Raw genomic sequence first — 19,636 nt, forward strand, 5'->3', positions numbered from 1 at the left:
TAAGAACCCATGTCAATACAATGCAAAGAGATCTAAATCCAGAAACTACCTCTTTTTATCGTAGAAAAAAACATCAAGAGATAGAGCTGTCTGTATGTCCACGCATGTCATTTTTGTAAAACTGATCTAAGTCCATTCGCGCATTTACACTTACTTGGCACGCATTGTTTACATTATACAATTAGCCGGTTTGTTGATAAATTAGTTATTATTCTTATCATTCAAGTTATACTTATTTCAAGCTTCGCTTTGATATTTTATTTGTAATATATTCAAGCTCAGAAAAAATTTAAAAAACAAAAGTAAGAGAAAAATATACAGTAAAATAAAATAAGCAGAGATGTGTACGAGACCAGTTAAGTAAACAAAAAGGTATTAAATAAAATAAACCACCAACACTCAGGCTATGTACCAATACTTTTCGTAAATTAGTAATTAGTATTTTTTATATACTTATTTGGAGTTCTTGACTAATTTTAAAGTATTTATATTTTTTTTAGAGTTAGGTCATTTGTAAGTGTAAGTTTAGTTGCCCTGATGCTTTGCACATGAAAAAAATGCTCTAGGATGACTTTTAGTAATTGGGAATCAATGAACAAGGAAGCTTTTTAATGGGACTCATGCAAACCCTACCCGTCCGACGACGTTGCTATGGGAATATGATGATCGAGACGACAGCAGAAGGCAATCAACCATCAGTTTCACAATTCCTGATCGGTAATGGAGACCACAAAAGGGTATGAAGAGACTTCTAGAAACTTTTGCTATTAAACCCCAAAAGTCGACCACTCTTGTTCATAGAAAAGAAGCTGGTTTAAGCAATTTTAAAGACAAACGTGGAGGGGTATAAAAAATCAAGTATACTTTTCACGACAAGCATATGATTTTAAACGACAATAATTGCTTTTAGGGAGGTAAGCCAAAAGAGTCGTGTTGAATCTGAGGAAGAGTGTTTGAGTCCGGACCTAAGTATCAGTAGTGTATACTTGGCTTACAAAATTAAAAATCCTGACATAAAAATCTGAAACAAATTTTACTGCTCTGTTTTTTTTTTGTATTCTATCTTAAGCTTATATTCAAAAGGTGAAGTGTTGACAAGTGTTAAATGTGTGATACTCTTGTTTTTAAAAGAAGGAATAGTAACTTACAAGTAGCCTCATCAGGTAAAATAGAACTTGAATCACACCATCGAAAACTTGATAATGCAATCTATTAATCATTTAACTTCCTAAAAAACAAATTCTAATATTTTGGAGTGATCACAGTCCGGGAATCGTCTAATTTAAGTAAAACTTTAGTATCTCATTATCTTTTAAATCATATCTTCTTCAGGCTATATGAATACTTTCTTTGAGAAAACTAAGCAGCCGAATAGGTAGGCATCAAGCTTTCAGAAATGTTATTCTTTACAGAAAATTACTGCAGTGGAAAGACGTCAATTAGCTTAATACTTTTGCTAATAACGCTCTCGCTTGAAGAGGCTAAAAAAATTCTTAAAACAATTATAAAAACAAAACTTGATAAAATTCAAAGACGGTATTATATTTGATTGTTTTATATAAATACTATTTGTTTTTATTGATGATACTTAATTCCTTTTTATTGTTTACAATGCTACCATTTACTAACTATATTTTTGTTAATGTAATAATACTAAATCCTTACACTTTGAGATAGTATACCTTTTGATTGTATGTATGTATGTATGTATGTATGTATGTATGTATGTATGTATGTATGTATGTATGTATGTATGTATGTATGTATGTATGTATGTATGTATGTATGTATGTATGTATGTATGTATGTATGTATGTATGTATGTATGTATGTATGTATGTATGTATGTATGTATGTATGTATGTATGTATGTATGTATGTATGTATGTATGTATGTATGTATGTATGTATGTATATATGTAAGTATGTATGTTAGGGTGTGTCGATTTTTAAGGTTAAATGAACTTTTTCAAATTTCGAAAAAAGAGTAGTGAAAAAATATAACCTCTCCATTTTATAAGAAAAGTGATATTTTCAAAAATGAAAGCATTTTAGTGCTAGCTTGGTGAATTTTGATTCTTAATTCACTTATTTTGGTTATTACCAATAATTCGCAAATTCTCATTTTTTTCTTTAAAAAAAAAAAAAAGTCATAATCGGACCAAAAGGAGAGCTCTGGAAACAATTTGACATAAAAATGTCAAAAAGAACAAGGAGTGCATTATCCGTTAAAATGAGCAATCTTGTTGGAAGTGGAAAAGAACTTTATACATCTGAGCTTCCAACAGCTAGAGATATGCTAAGATATGGTATATTTTTAAGAGAAATTAATAATAAAAATGTTAAGAACTATACTGTAGATCATCTAGTTACCGATATGTTACCCGCTTTACTTAGCCAATTGTTGAAAGCAAATGCACTTTTTACATATCCTGTTGTCATTCATGAAAAAAGAATTTTCAAAAAACTTGAGTGTTTAAGGAAATCAGTTGTTGCTTTTAGTACTGGACGTGGTAAAAGAGCTGAAAAAGAAAGATTTAATTTAAAGTTAGATAATCTTGTGGACATCTTATTTTGCAAATGTAAACTAATCCTTTGCTCAGAGTACAAATGTGATTCAGAATGTATGGAAAAAATTCATGTAAAGTGTCAATGTAAGAGAGATGAAAAAATACCGATTTTAGAGCTTCAGTTCATCCACTCTCAGAGGACTAAAACTGGCAGTTTTGGAACTTTCCATATTGGTGGTGCAGATAGGAAAGAATCCAAAAAAAATAAAATAAAACAGCAAAAACAAAGAACAATGAAAGAAAATAAAGAAGAAAAGGTAACTATTTAAGTAGAAAGCTTGAACAACTACATCACATACTCAAACATATATTTATGTATATATGTGTATATATGTATATATGTATATATGTATGTATATATATGTATATATATTACTTATTTTAAAGACAGATGAAACGTTAAATCAAATAGAACAAATCAATTGCATGTAGAAGAATGAATCCTTATCTCTTTTATTGCCACATACTGAGCAAGTAAGTTTTAAACTCTTAGTTGTATACACTTTAGTTTAAGTACAGATTAAATATATAAACAATTTATTTTATTTTTCACGATTATGAGTATAGTGAAAATGTTCAAACAATTTATATAAACAGTTCCTCTTCATCATTTAAAGATGGCAGTGGTCAGAAAACAATCAAACCTGTTCAATTTATAATACTATGAGTATTTAAAATATTGCTCTGGCTAGTATGAGACACCAAACAAGTTTTAGAGAAACTGCTGAAATAGCTACAGCAGCTTTGATAGATGCAAAGATTATAAGCAAGAGTGATTGCCATCTTATTATAGAGCATAACAAGGTAAAAAGGGCTCAGACAGAATTGGCAAAAGAATTATACAATCAGGTGTCTTTGGGTGTCTAATCATAACCTTACTGGTACAAATCTAGAGAATTCGCATGGTGTACGTCGTACACCATGCGAATTGGTACAAAAAATTATCAGTGCTATTCCATTAACAAATTTAAATATAATGACTAATGTCTAAAAGGACCAAAAATGTGAAATATTGAAATCAAAATTTACCGAGCTAGCACTTAATGGAATTTAGTTTTTAAAGTTTCCCTACAGCTAACTAATCGTAAACTTAAATTTTTTCACTACTCTTTTTTAGTATTTGAAAAAAAAAATCGACACACCCTAATGTATGTATCTATTGGGACTCAAATAAAGCCATTATTACAAATTCACCTGCTAATCGCTTCCTAAAGGCCTTGATGACGTCATTACCAAAACCTGCGGAAGATCAGAGGTTGGACGAAGTATGTTATAAACTTATATTATTAGTTGTTCCATTTAATCCTGATCATGAAGATCTTCGAGGTTTTTTGATAGGTTCATTAGACTCTGACAGTATAGGTTTTTTGAACTTTATTTATCTTCGGTGACATTAGAACAGAATGTTTAAACAGGGTAGAAATATTAGAATTAAGTTGTTTCCGGTATTTCTTTTAGCCTGTGTGAATATTCGTTTTAGAATTGAAATTTCTATGTGAGTTGCGTCTTTATGTTGAATGATTAATTCAATTCTACCTTAGTTTTTAAATAACTTTCCTGGGCAAATATCTGCTCGATTGTTTACAAAAAGTGGGATACTTTTTGGCTAAAGTAATATTTATTAGAATGTACTCAAGGTTTTTTTTTTTTTTTTTTTATCAATCTTTCTCGTGTGTTATCTTAAATAACGGGTGATGCGGAAGTTATCGGACAAATCCTAATTTCATTATTTGAGCATAATAATTAATTTTTGTGGTTTTATGCGTAGGCATAAACGTTCTATAAAATATAAACTTTATTATTTGAAACACAATTATTTAAAATGAGGTTAAATGCAGCTGAACGAGAATCTTTTCGAAAGCGACTAAAAATGTTTTTTGTAAATAAACCTAATATAAAAAAAAAAAATCGTAAATCATTTTGAAAAGGAAGGATTTGCTCGAAGTACAATATATGATAACCTAAAAAGACTTCAAACTGTTCAATCGTTTTCTGATAGAAAGCACCCTGGTCGTCCGACATCCTGGACTAGAGAAAAGAAAGCCGAATTAACGAGACTTGTCAACAATCCAAAAGGGGTCAGTCAGAGAAAAATAGGTATTAAATTCGGTGTAAATTAATCGACAATTGGTCGTCAGTTAAAAAAAATGAATATTAAATATTGAAAACGTGAAAAGACTCCAAAATACACTATAGAACAACAAATAAAGGCAAAGAAAAGAAGCAGGAAACTAGTTAACCAACTCTATAACACAAAATCGCTTCTAGTCATCGATGACGAAAAATACTTTTGTTTTGCAAGGGACAACATGCCTGGAAATTCTGGATACTACACAAACAACAAAAAGACATGCCCAGAAAGTGTTCGTTTTATAGGAAAAGAGAAATTTCCAAAAAAATTATTAATGTGGATAGCCATATCCTACCGTGGTATGTCCGAGCCATTGTTTCGTACTTCCAAGGCTGTAGCGATCTTCAATCTATATTAATGAATGTTTAGAAAAACGACTTCTTCCATTTATTCACAAGTATCATGGAGACTTTAACTATTTATTTTGGCCAGATTTAGCAAGTTCTCATTATTCTAAAGATTCTCTAAATTGGATGGACCAATATGTCTATTACGTTGATAAAGAATCCAATCCCCCCAAATATGCCTCCAGCACGACCAATTGAAAATTTTTGGGGACATTTGGCACAGAAGGTTTACGAGGGAGATTGGCAAGCTTCAACAGAGCAAGTTTTGATTGATCGCATTAAACTAAAACTACAAGAAATTGATTTAAACTTTTTACAGTCGCATATGAAAGGCGTCAGAGCAAAATTGAGATCATTTGCAGATGGTGGTGTTTTTTCATACAAAAAATAGTATATTTTTATTAAAAGATAAATGCTTTATTTTAAAAAAATATAATAGTACTTTGTTTTTTTATTTATAAATAAGTTATTGATGTTTTTATTTTGTCCGATAACTTCCGCATCACCCGTAAAAAAAGAGGTCATTATTTTAATTTTTAGACATAAAGTAAGATGATATATATATATATATATATATATATATATATATATATATATATATATATATATATATATATATATATATATATATATATATATATATATATATATATATATATATATATACAAAACTTGCTAGCAAAAGAATCTTTTGTAATGATACTGTTAATGGACTTGACTTAACTCAACTGGATTGCACTTAGAAAACCATGCAGACAAAGTCTCTATGCTAATATTAACTAATTGGGGACAAAACTAGGAGAAAGAAAAACATTGGTGCTTTGATCTTCTATCAAAGCTTTATTTGTTTTAAGCTCGCCTTTTTATCGGTAATACACTCTGTTTGGGAAAAATAGCAAAAGAAAGGGTAGGTACGTGATATTTTAGTAAATGTTCCTTTTGATCTTCTTTTATTTAAAAAAGTTTTCTTTTTTTTTTACCAAAAGTTGAATTGTCAAAAATATTTGCATAGTTTTTTTCCATGTTTATCTCAAAATTTACCCTTATTTCATTTTGCATTTTTTTTACCACCATCACTTAGACTAAATTTCAACATATAGTTAGTTATCAATCGATTATCATGCCGCCATACTTTATACACCTAATATAGTACGACGTCATTGAAAAACCAAAACGATTTTAGGTAGCTTTTTTCATTTGTTTGAAACATCTTTGTTTTACGTTACTTTTCTACTACTTCTTTATGCCAATTACTTTAATGTCTATTTCAGTGGACTATAAACAAGTATGATAGGTAATATGAGAAGCACCAATGATTTTGGTGAGAAAGGTCGGAAAGTAATAATATAAAAATGAGTTTTTTTTGTCATGTTATTAATAGAAAAAAGCAAATGGCGATGTTATTCAATAGTTTAGTTACGAACTTAATTTCCTAAAACATTTTAATACGAAGTTTACAAAGCAATATCTTGGCAATACTCCGTAGTGGCTAATAGCCTGTTTCTTTCAGGATAACTCATTTTGCACGTTTTTTAATTTTATAATATAATTCCATTCCACTATTTTACTAACCCTTATTATTTGATTAAAACTTATTCATCGACGGCCATTGTTGTCTAAAATAAAAAAATCTGACTGCAATTTAAACACAAATAGTAACTGAGTTTAATCTCAATGCAAGAAAGTTTATTTACTTGAAACTATTAAAAGTGAAAGTTCAACAACTAAAACAAAAATCAAACCGATCTCAATATGGTTTACCTCAGATTTCTTTCGGCAGTTTTTCATTCTGCAATGCTATTTCAAACTTTCTATTGATTTGGCTTACGTTTTTGTCTTATTTCTTGATTTATTTGGTTGGCGATTGTTTGATTCAGTTTTTCTACTTAGTGTTGAGGCTAAGTCTATAATTTTAAATTCTTTAAGGTGCTTGCTAATACAAATTTAAAAAAGTGTTAAAACAAACATTTGTTTTGTCGATCACCCAGTTGTTTTTTTAAAGATCGCAAAACAGAATATTAGCTGAAAGAAGAATGGAGGTACTAGAGCACGAAATGAACCGGTACGTTATATATTTTTGTTGGACTTGAGTTATTTGTTTTATTGATATTCTTTAACAGTTTTTGTTTGATTGTTCGAATAACCGGAAACAGGAGGGGAAAAAATGATTTTGCAGAAGTGAATTAGTAAAACATAATAAAGAGAGAGTTAATTAATAATAACACATTTTTAAACTGAATGCCAGAACTTAAATATGAGAATGTCAATACTTGAAACTGAATATCAGAAAACAGTTTCAGAGAAAGCTTCTTTAACTGTATGAAATAGGCTACAAAATTTGTTCAACAATAAAAGATTATATTTCTTTACTCTGCTCGTCTTATTCGGTGATAACATTCTCAAAAAAAAAATACTTCAATTCCTTTCCGACAACAGTTTCGGAACATTGATTAGTGCTCATTCTCCTCCCAAGTTCTCTATCTTCTGTAAAAAGTAAAAGATATCTGCAAAGAGTTTAAAACCAGTATGACTTATCACTAGTTACATATTCATGATATTTAGTTTGAGATTTTAAGTAAACCTTTGATAGTTCTACTAAGTTTTATGAATAACCACTGGGCACTGGGAAATAAAATTCTGAAAATTTTCGAAACTTGGTATTAGATTACGAATTTGTTTTTATTTGATATTTTACCAATCCTTGAACAATTATGGTTACGTTTGAATTCAACTCAGGAATGAAGTTAAGGAAACAGCACATTATATATTTTGTTTTCTTATTTTTAAAATAGCTTCCATTAGGTTTTGCTCCCTCTCATTTTTATTACCTATTTCTTTTTCCGTTAAGTTAGGAGGCCTATTTAGACTGTATACAAAGAGCAACTTCTCTTGAGACATATAGAAAATCTCTTCCTTACCTCATGGATTTTGTTCTAGTAAATCTACTTGTTCGCTGAGGCATGATGATTTGTTTCATGAACTTTTTAACAAAGTGTTCTGTCAACGCTCGAGTACGTTTTCGCTACTTTAAACAAAAGTTAAAAAAGAAAATGAGTTTGGACAAAGTCAAATGATGAACTGATGTTAACATCAGTGATGTTAACATCAGAGATGTTAACATCAGTGATGTTAACATCAGAGATGTTAACATCAGTGATGTTAACATCAGAGATGTTAACATCAGTGATGTTAACATCAGAGATGTTAACATCAGTGATGTTAACATCAGAGATGTTAACATCAGTGATGTTAACATCAGAGATGTTAACATCAGTGATGTTATCATCAAAAACATTATTTAAAAAACTTTATTTAACATTTTAATAATCAAAAAACATTATTTAACATTTTAATAACAGCTTTAGTATTGCTGCGTCAAAATAAAATAGCGGAGTTTTAAATGTCAAATATTCCGTTTGATTTATTTTGATCATATATTTCTTAGATCCCATTAGTAACTAAACTCAAAATGTTGGGAAAGGAAATAATTCTGCTTCCATTAAACCTCCTTTTGATAAAAAATACATTTGTATTCCAGTTGGCATTCCATATCCATCAATTTCTTTTTTATTTCTATAAATGTGGTTAGGCTTATAGAGCCTCTGCTTCTGAAGAACAATAAATAGATGCCAGTAATTCCCTAAATAACAACTTTGAAAGAAAACTTACCGACTTTTTAATTCAGCAATGCCTGCGTGACTGAGATTACTATTTTGAAATAATGATTAATAAAGCAATATGCTAAACAACAGTTTCATGTCTAACATGCAATTGAAAACTCAATCAGTTTCCTTAGCTAGTTTTGAGTCGAAATGTACTTGTGAAAGACCATCAACAAAGTGATAAGTCGTCAGCAATCTTGGGCTCAATATTGGGTGAATTTTTAATGTGACGTTGTGGCCAATAGTTCTTATACTCCTTCATGTCTTTAATTTCAATTATTATTACTTGAAGTCTTTGACCTTTTAAAGAACGTTTTGTAAACAATTTGTGTATATTCGAACTTTTTTTTTAATACTTCCATTTAAAAACAGCAGAATCCCTCTTGCAAGGCATGAATGAGCAAACCTAAATGGAGTGCAGGTGTATTTAAAAATTTGTTTTGTCAGTTCTAAGGCTGATATCGGTTAGACTAAATAATTTTTTTTTTTTTTGCCAAACATTATTTGGAAAAAACATATTTTTCTTGCTTCAAAGTCTAGTAACAAAAGCGTTGCCCATTTAAGTTGAAAACCCGACAAAATTGTTCAACGTCTTGCTCATCAACCTGAGGTCCATAAGAAAGAGTAAAATCTTTTTTTAAAACAGTTATGCAATAACTATATGAAACAATCACTTTTGAATACTTAGACTTACGCATATTATGCTTAGTTTTGATATCACTTTTGTACTTTGAAAATTGTACTTCTTGTTGTCTTTTATAAATCTTTGAAAATCATCACTGTAAAACTTAATTGCTATATCAGTATAAAAGTTAATTGCTTCAAATGACTCATAAACTGCATAACATTCAAGTTCGCTTTATTTTCATTGTGTACTGTTACTATTCTATTTTTTAATGATGGCTTAATTAGTTATTTATGTAATATCTAATATAAATTTCCTATTTTCTCAAAAGTAGAAAGTGTGAATAAGTGGGGATTTTCCCCGGAAATCTTAATTTACTAGAGTTTCTATAACTAATGAAACGCTGATAAAGTAAGTTTTATTTACACATGACCATAAACAATAGTACTACTAATTTGAAATCTTTATTCAAACCAAACGAGTTTCATGGCACAACGTTGTTCTTCGAATTTATGTGTTCCGTTTCATTAACGTGAGCTTTTTTAATTGATTTTTTACTACAATTTTCTGAATACCTAACGCCATTTTTTCTCTTTTTATACAGTGGTAATAACATTTACAATAACATAGGTCCCACATTTATATAGGAGTTGTACTAGAATCATATGATGTATGCATATAGTTTAGGAGTAAAGGCATATTTACCATAATAAACCAGCTGCGGGTGCCAGGTGGGGGATATATTAAGAATTATTTCATGAACTATTTTGTATTAGAACCTAATTCTAGTACAACTCTTATATTAATATGGGACTTATGTTATTGTAAAGTTTCGGAGCAAATAATTGGCCCTTTCTTGAGATATTGCATTCTGCGTATTTTTCTTTTTATGTGTTTTTAGATATGGGTAAGCGAGGCAAAAAAAAATAATTTTTTGTTACATATTATTTCAAAATTTGTTTATTTTAGTTTTTTATATATAAAACTTCTAACTTGCAATTTTTTAATACATTATTTAACAATTTAATAATTATTACCAACATCAGACTTGTTTTTCATAGGACGACTTTAAAAGGCGACGTTGGAATGGAAAACGAATTCGATGATATTAAGGGTAATTTTACTATATTCTTTAAAATTCCCAATTGAAACGCATTTTCGATTTTCACAAAAAAAAAACTTTCTTTTTAGTTGAAAAAGTTCCACAAGGTGTATTCACGACGCTTGCTGATTTGCTGACTTATGATTGGGAAAAATATGCTCAATTTCTTTTGGTTGATGACTCAGCAATTGAAAATGCAAAAGAAGAGTTAGAACCTACGCGAGAAAAAACTGCACAAATACTCAAACAATGGCGTAAGAACAACCCATCAAAAAAATGGCGAGATATGAAAGCGGGATTACTGTTTTGCAACCGCAGAGATTTGATCATTAAGTGCGAACAAAGTAGGTATTTTGATATTAATAGCTTTCATGCCGCCCTCGGGCGGAGTTCTCTGGCTAATTTAAAGACGCTGGATATTGCTTGAATGTATATAAAAAAAAAAAAAAAACTTTCAAAGTATGCAAAAACTACCATCTAGTTTCCAAAAACACTACGGTGCATAAAAATGTTTAATCTGCCATAAACTTATAATTTGGAAATAGAAAAGTTATAATTTTTCCAATAATTAATTTGTCGCAAATCTTTAAGGCCGTTGGATCATTAAAAACGCTCAGCAATGTTTCGTGTCTAAATTAACAACTACATTTGATTATTTATTTTACAATCCTAATCATTTAGAAATATAAAATCAAAACTAAATAAACGCCAGGGCTCTTCCGCCCTCTTACGGTGCACTACTGCACCCCTCTCCTCCAAAGGCTGCTACTACATTTTTTGACCATATAACAATCATAAAAAACATATCCCCAGAATTACTTCTATCAATGGTTGATTTTATTGGCCTTCATCATTTTTGCAATTAGATAGAAAAATGATGTAATAATCGACCATACAAGAAATCAAACAAAACCACATTGTTAAATTTGTGGTTAAAAATAAAAATATGCGTTAGCCAGTTTTAACCATAGAAGCAACCATCAACACTTTAATAAAACTTATTAAACATCTTAATTTATTGTAATTATAGCAGAACATTCAAGTTTCTTAATCATTAAGCAACCATCAGCAAGTGACTAACTTTTAAGAATCCTAAATATAAAAGAGAAGTTTGAAAATTAGTCATTTAAATAATTTATGTTGTAATAGAAAAATTGAAAAAAAAAATGTTCAAGATATAGGAAGAATGAGCATGTTGATCAATTCATGTTAGATGAGAAGGAAATGAGGACAGGTGTGTAAGAGCATAAAAAGTTAACATAAGTATGTGTGACATGTGTTGGAACTAGTATTTGTAAACATGGTAAAATGGGTTTGTTGTCGTTAAGAACTATGGCACTAAAAGTGCTAGTTACAAAGTGTACTTATGATATATTATTTCTATTGAAAATATCTATCATGTCTTTTTCAGACATTAGAGTTTAAATAATGTCTTTATATATTCTGAAAATCCAATGGATAGATCTATAAGAGAATCATAATTATAGAAGAACGTTACAGCCACAATCTAACCCCAACCATCACGATCAACCAAATATCTAGCACAATATGCTTAATGATCTGCTTTTACAGTGTCTGAGAGTTAAACTTCTCCGTCTAAAGTTGCGATACCCGTTCAATTTAAGTCATCAAATGTTAATAGAGTACTACCAATTGGTGATCGTGCCGTAAATAATATAACTGTTTTCCATTACACCTTACCGAGCTAGCCAAAGTTCAACCGGGAACATGCGATTAAGTGATAGCGTTGTTTTACCACATTTAGATGCACCAACAATAAAACCTCTAGTACTTGTAGGTAATTATGGATTTATTTGACGTTTACTTAGAGAGTCATTTCATGAATATTGTTTAATTTTCATTTTTATGTAGATGGAATAACTTATAGCGTTTACATAAAATGAGAACGAAAGTTGGGGAAATTGCGTTGAATGAAAAACAATTTTCTAACATTGATCTTGTAAAAGCAGCTAAATAGCTATCCTACATAATACAACACAGATCAAATACAAAGTGATGATCAAATATTTTGTGGACATTTGTGTTTACACATTTTTTAAGAGATGAGATAAGGAATGGATACATTAGATATCATTGGAAGAAGGATTTGAGCAACAAAAGTTTGATTTTTAGAATGAAGTTCGTACAGAAAAAAATAAGAAATCTCTAACGTAGTAGTAAACCTCCCTTAACTGTTAAATTTGGTTAATAGCAACTAGGTAATTATAATCATTTAGATCTTTATGAAAAGTAGGGTAAAAGATCTTTATCAAAAAAATGTTGAAAGTCAAGTAAGAATTCTTATGATAACAATGTAAGTACTATGAGAAGGTTTTTCAGAACTAATGGTATTGGTTTTGGAAAAGATGAAACTGACGGATCATTTATAGATATTTTACTTGATGGTATTGATAAAAGTGTTGAAAATTATATTAATTCTTTTGAAGGTGTGATTTACGTTGTCAACGAATAACAAAAAATGTTGAAGATCTTATAGCTTTGCACAACCAGTAAAATATTTTATATATTTATATATAAAATAGGTTTGCATTAGAAAAAGGTGAGAATATCTGACAATAAAAAAAAACTTATAAGAAAAGAGCTTTAGCTCTGTTTATATGAGAGTTTAAAAAGAAGGAAGAAGATTTTCAAAGAGATTAAGAAAAGATAAAATTGCATGTTTAAAAAACTATATTAATATTTTTAAAGAGTCTAAAGATGGTTTGAATGAGTCTATAACAAAAGTTATAAATGATGTATGACACACGTTTTATTTGGAAGATTTTCTATATATTATTGAATATCTAAGCAATGTTAATAAAACAGTTGCACTTTGTATTTATTATTTCAGGTATATGCTTTGTGATATACAACATCGAAATTATTGAAACACACTAAAAATAATATATATAAAATATGTAAGCAACAAACTTCGATTTAAAGAATGAGATTTCTATAGAAAAAAGTTAGAAATTGAATCTGTTGCATAACTATCAGAAAAATACATCTTTAAGTTATAAATAATAGATATATATATATATATATATATATATATATATATATATATATATATATATATATATATATATATATATTTGCATAGTTTTTGAGAAAACCAAAAGAAATAAAAGTTCTAATTATTATCATAATGATTTCGATAATGATTTAAATAATGATTTAGATAATAATGCAGATAATGATTCAGATTATAATTCTCCTTTTAACCCGACCTAATAATTTAATGGTTATGAAAATTATGTTGTAAAGCTAGAATCTACATTTAAAGGGTCCATGGAGCTGAGCTCTAGCTCCAATTTGGAACTAAAAAAAAAAAAGATAAACCTAATAAAGTATTTTAAAAGTTCTACAGATGAGTTTGATTTACAAACCTCGTTAACTCTTTTACATCTATTAAAAAGCCGTACATCAATACAATTGTTAAATCTCTAAAGACTCATACAAAATATATTTTAGAATCTTCAGATAAGTTTAACAAATAATTGAGGAGTTTAAACGATTACTATTTAAATGATTATATGTGTATTGAAAAAATGATGGAAAATGTTTAACATCTTAGAGAAAATTAGGAGCTTTCTTATGTTTATTTAAATTAATATTTTAACAGTTAAGAAAACCTAGAAACTTTGTAAGAGAATGACACAGAAGACATTATTAGTATTGCGTGTTGTCTTGGAGATTAGATAATCAGTAATAGAAGTCATCTTCCAAAATTACTCCTATACTTGGAGATGATGAGGCTCTGATATTTACTGATAATATAGTTATAAACCCATATGATGAAAATTTTCGTCCAATTTTGTATTTAATCTTTACATTATATAAATTTAAAAAAAAAAAGTTTACAATGGTGTATGGAAGTTATGAAAAAGTCTCGATTGTTTAATCAAAATGAGGATCTAACATATTTAAATGACGAAATAAATTATAGTAAAATGCGGGATACAAATGTAAATGTTAGAAAAGCTCCAAAGAAGCCACGGCGCAGAATGCAAAATCAGGTTGCAAAAGCATTTGAGAATGCTTAAGGACTGACTATTAAAATGACCAAATCCAAGTAGTTTGCATCTTTAATCAACATTTATAAGAACTGTATTACCAGCAGTTGAAGTTGGTGCTTTATCTGGTTTTTCTAGTGATGTTACTCAAATGCTTATTGGAAGTGGACTGATTTGAAAGAATAAGGAGGAACTTAGAAAAGAATTCCTTCTTAAAAAAGGTAGATGTGCTTAAAGTGCTGAAAATGGTTTGTAGCTTCTTAAGTCTATCTAGTACAACTAGATAGACTTAAGAAGCCTTTAACGGTATCTGTAGTACAAAATACTACTCCAGTCGCATGTAAGAATAAAAATTATAATGACAAAGATAATGCTGGAGCATTTCATGAAGATGAAACGACAAAAAGGATGTAATTATGGTAGAAAAGTTATGAAGTAAAACCAAAATAAATTCTTTAGTAAAGTTGGTTGGCTATCCAGACTTTTTTAACTCATGGATAAATAATAAGAATTTTTTTGATATTCCACAAGAATTACTAATAAATTCTGTAATAAAATTATAAACAGGAACCCAAAGAGTTTGCCACTTGTTGATTGTTGCTTAATGGTAACAATAGAGAAGTTTGAATGTTTCGTTGCAGCTATAATAAGTAGTTAAATTGTATTCATTTGTTTATGGTTGCTTCTATGATTAAAATTGGTTAACACATACTTTTATTTTTAACCAATAATTTAACCACATGTGCAAAAATAATGATGATCAAAAGTTCAGTAATTTATAAAAGCAATTCTCGGGGTAAGTTATCCATAGTTGCTGTATGGTCAAAAAATGGGATAAGCCAGCTCCAACTTTTCTAACAACTTTCTCAAATAATGAAGTTTTTCTAATTTTTTAAAATATGTTTTTAGAAAGTCGATTTCTGATTTGAAAGGATGATTTTCACTGTTCTGAAACTAAACTTAAAAACGATCCATTTGGAGTATTTTATCAGTGAAATAAGTTTTCTTATAATAGAAAACTTTAATTTTTTAAAACAGCTTTTATAACTGCAGCGGATTTGAAATAAAACTAAGTTATAAGCAAAATATTTTAATTAAAATGATAGCAAGCACATCAAAAACTAAGTTGAGCAGTTAGTTTGAATTATTTTTAGGTAACTGGTCGGTGTAATTGTCTTTTAAATCATGGCTGTAAATCATATCTTTCCTATCAAAAACAAAAACAGACAACGTTCTAATGCTGAGCACTTAATAAATAATTTAATGACTTTGTATTTTAGAATTATTTTCTCGACACTCAGTTTTCGGTGTCCTTCAACCGACAAAATTCTTCTTTTCACGTGACGAAGAACTTAATCAAATTAAAAAACATGTTTGCCAAACCAAAAGTTCGGGTAAATCAATCATGGTTTTAATTGGAATTTCTGGAGTAGGAAAAACACAGCTCGCTAGAAAGTAAGCAGTAAGTAACAGCGAACATTTTGAAAGAGTTATCTGGGTGGATGCAGCATTTGACAAAATAGATGTTTCTATGACTAATCTCTGCCTCCAACTAGGGCTAAGCGTGAAAGATTCTCAAGGCGATATTGAGGTAGCTTCTACAAAAATACATAACTATTTTGAAAGGGAAAAAACGTTATACATTTACGACAACGTTGATGATGAGAGTTTAAAAAATTTTGAAAAATACGTACCGAACAAAAAAAACGCATTTACTTTGGTGACATCGCAACGGAAGTCATGGTCTGCCAATGTCAGTCAAGTGCAAATTAATTCTTTCTCGCATCAAGATGCGTTTAATTTTGCGAAAACAAACATAAATCAAATATTAATAAACGAAGACCAAAAACTAAAACAAATAACCGAAGAGCTTCGATATCATCCACTCGCCATTAATCAAGCTATTATCTATATAAACAATAACAGCGTTTCTTTGCAGAAATATTTAGATCTTTTTCAATCATATCCCATTGAAATGGTCGAGGAAATTATCCCCACAGAAACGGAAATAAAGTCTGCAATAACATCAATTTACTTAGTGTTAAACCAAATGCAAAGATCGAATGAAAATTCAGTAGAACTTTTAAACTATTTATCCTATTGCGATGGGCAACACATTACAAAAACTTTTATTCGCGCAATTTTAAAGCACTTGAAAATAAATGAAGAGCTTAAGATAAAACGAGCAATAAGATCATTAGAAAGTTATTTATTGCTCAATCGTTTCGACGATGACAATGACAAGTTTGCGATGCACGAAATGATACAGTTAGCGTGTAAATGCTATCAAAAACAAAATGTACTAACTGAAAGATGTAACAAAAACATTGTCGAGTTTTTAAAATTGCAGTTGGAAGAAGTAAAAGAAAACGTTGACTATGGGAAGCATTTCTTTAACCATTTTATCCACATGTTTCGTATTAGCAAATCAAAAATGTGTGAAATGTTCCATCAACAGAGTTGGAGTATCCAAAGTTTTTTATCAAATGAAAGTTTATTTCAAGAAGCAATAAACATACTTGATGCCATCAAAAACTATAACACAACATATTATGGAGCTGAGAATCAGATAACTATAGATACAAAACATAATATAGCAAACTGTTTGAAGAATATGGGAAAATTTAATGAAGCTTTAGAAATTTATTATCAAGTTGATAAAATACGTAGTAATACCTTAGGAATTTATCATCCATCAACATTGGATACAAAGTATGAAATGGCAAACTGTTTTAAAAAAATGAATAAACTTAATGAAGCTTTAAAAGTTTATTGTGAAATTGATGAAATACGAAGTGATATTTTAGGAATCTATCATCCATTAACTTTGGATACAAAACATAGTATAGCAAACTGTTTGAAAAAAATGAGTAAATTTAACCAAGCTTTAGAAACTTATTCTCAAGTTGATGAAATACGAACTTATATTTTAGGAATCAGTCATCCATCAACATTGGCTGCAAAAAGTAATATTGCACTCTGTTTGATGAATATGAGAAGTTATTATGAAGCTTCAGAAATTTATTTGCAAATTTATAAAATACAAACTGCTATTTTAGGAATCAATAATCCATCAACAATAGATGCATTTCGAGATTTAGCGCACTGTTTGAATGATATGGGACAATGTGATAACGCTTTAAAAATTTATTATCAAGTTGATAAAATACGAACTGATAATTTAGGAATTGATCATAAATTAGCATTGGATGCAAAACATGACGTTGCAATCTGTTTGAGTGGTATGGGAAAATATAATGAAGCTTTAGAAATTTTATATCAAGTAAACAAAATTAAAACTACAACTTTAGGAGTCTATCATCCATCAACATTGAATACAAAGCATAATATAGCACTCTGTTTGTATGCTATGAGAAAGTATAATGAAGCTTTAGAAATTTATTTTCAAGTTGATAAAATACAAATCGATATTTTAGGAATCAGTCATCTATCAACATTGGTTACAAAATGTGACCTAGCACTCTGTTTGATTGATATAGGAGAATATTGCGAAGCTTTACAAATTTATTATCAAGTTAATAAAATACAAACTAATATTTTAGGAATAAATCATCCATCAGAATTGGCTACAAAACATAATATAGCACTCTGTTTGAATAGTATGGGAATGTATAACGAAGCTTTAGAAATTTATCATCAAATTGATAAAGTACAAACTGATACATTAGGAATCAACCATCGACAAACATTGCTTACGAAAAATAATTTAGCACGATGTTTGAATAAGTTGGGAAAACATAAAAAAGCTTTAGAAATTTTTAATCAAGTTGAAAAGGTACAAATTGATATTTTAGGAATCTTTCATCCGTCAACATTGAGCACTAAATACAATATTGCAGTCTGTTTAAAAAACATAAAACGCAATCGATGTTGCCCACTGTTTTAGATCAATATTATTTAAATAGTTACGTGTTTGTATCAATATAATTTTTTAAGTATCAATTATATCAGAATTTTTTTGTCCAATATATGATAAAATATACAAATGACGCTTAAAAATCAGTCAGTATTTGTTGGAAAGATTTTAAAGTCCTTAAAAATGGCTTTTAAACGGACGGATAATTAAAAACAATAAAAGTCAGAAAAAGAAGTTCAAATTAGGATTAGGGTTACGGTTTAGTTTAGAGTTGAGGCCCAGTTGTTAATCCGCAATTACATTCAAAAACACCTGTCAACATAATTTTGAGAATATGCTGGCGGCAAGCTAGGTAAGCAGCTCCCTACCCAACATGTGGTCCAAAATTGTATAAGCCCCTTTGAGCCTTCCTGTGTTTAATGCAATGGTGTTGACATATATTGGCTTAATAGTTTGGAAGACTCCCCAATCTTGAGACACTTATATACAGTTAGTGCATGTTCTTCACCACTACTTGTCTCTGCTACAGAAACTCCTAACAGTAGTTCACTTTCACCATAAGAAATCAAAACAGCGATTCATTCTCTCTGCTCTGTCTTTAGCAGGTAGGGAAAAAGTTTTCCGCCCCAATAAACTGATCAGCTTCTTTCTCTGGTATATAAATTCGTTCCAAGATTTTCTCTCTGCACACTTTCCGCTCATAATGGATGGAGTTTTTTGACACTGTGAACTCGAATTTACCTCAAATGCTTCTATGGTAACTATGAGTATTCGTGTGGTATTTTTGCTAAATACCTTACACCAATGCAGTAACAGAGGTAGTTTCATAATTAGAATTTCCCTAACACTACGCTTCACCCTTTTGCAACAAGATGGTCTAGGAACCCTAAATTGTCTTTGTGTATGTAGTTTCTTCCGTACAATTTTTTTTTTCATAATTTTATGGTTTTTTAAACCCGTTGATAAACGCCCTTACGGATCTGCATTAGACATAACGCTTTTAAAATAAAGTACGTTGCTGTATCAGTATCAATTCTCACTCTTTGATAGCTAGTTTGCTATCAAACTCCTTTCTACTGCCTGTAAAAACTTTTTTATATTATATTTTAGAATTATTGTACATATTATGCACTCTGTTAGCATTAAATGAGGCACATTTCAGTAAATATAGGGCTGGGCTTTTTGTCCACTTTTGAATTTTTCGCAGAATGGAATAAAAAGACAAAAATTTGTCAACCTCTATCAACCTTCATATACTTGTTATACTATATAATACACTCTTGTTCCACAATCTTTGGTTTTGTAT

At 29.5% G+C, this 19,636-nt stretch overlaps 1 protein-coding gene and 1 pseudogene across 4 annotated transcripts; both read left to right on the top strand.

Annotated features, from left to right (window-relative positions):
- Nucleotides 1-2,296: 2,296 nt before the first annotated feature.
- On the top strand, nucleotides 2,297-3,437 carry LOC149876690 (uncharacterized; annotated as a pseudogene).
- Nucleotides 3,438-5,891: 2,454 nt separating this feature from the next.
- On the top strand, nucleotides 5,892-18,473 carry LOC149876691 (uncharacterized). Of its 4 annotated transcripts, none has more exons than XM_090075074.1 (5): nucleotides 5,922-5,959; nucleotides 7,051-7,110; nucleotides 10,397-10,449; nucleotides 10,527-10,781; nucleotides 15,734-18,473. In XM_090075074.1, the coding sequence occupies exons 2-5, from the start codon at nucleotides 7,082-7,084 to the stop codon at nucleotides 15,910-15,912; spliced, it is 516 nt and encodes a 171-aa protein (XP_089931200.1). In that variant the 5' UTR covers nucleotides 5,922-5,959; nucleotides 7,051-7,081; the 3' UTR covers nucleotides 15,913-18,473. The 4 variants fall into 4 exon arrangements, with proteins under 4 accessions (XP_089931202.1, XP_089931203.1, XP_089931200.1 ...); XM_090075075.1 differs by lacking the exon at nucleotides 5,922-5,959 and having other exon boundaries at nucleotides 6,399-7,110; nucleotides 15,734-15,915; nucleotides 16,010-18,473; XM_090075076.1 differs by lacking the exon at nucleotides 7,051-7,110 and having other exon boundaries at nucleotides 5,892-5,959; nucleotides 15,734-15,912.
- Nucleotides 18,474-19,636: the final 1,163 nt, after the last annotated feature.

The sequence above is a fragment of the Hydra viridissima genome, unplaced genomic scaffold (assembly GCF_058129835.1).
Source record: "Hydra viridissima isolate aposymbiotic clone 2 unplaced genomic scaffold, HvirCarnegie_v1 scaffold_18, whole genome shotgun sequence".
NCBI classification, from domain to species: Eukaryota; Metazoa; Cnidaria; class Hydrozoa; order Anthoathecata; family Hydridae; genus Hydra; species Hydra viridissima.

Excerpts from the sequence above, each read along its gene's own strand:
- LOC149876691 (XM_090075074.1), top strand. The coding sequence starts at position 7,082 with ATGGAGGTACTAGAGCACGAAATGAACCG. Across the intron at positions 10,450-10,526 it reads CGAATTCGATGATATTAAGG|TTGAAAAAGTTCCACAAGGT; the intron begins GTAATTTTACTA and ends CTTTCTTTTTAG. Across the intron at positions 10,782-15,733 it reads GATCATTAAGTGCGAACAAA|AATTATTTTCTCGACACTCA; the intron begins GTAGGTATTTTG and ends TTTGTATTTTAG.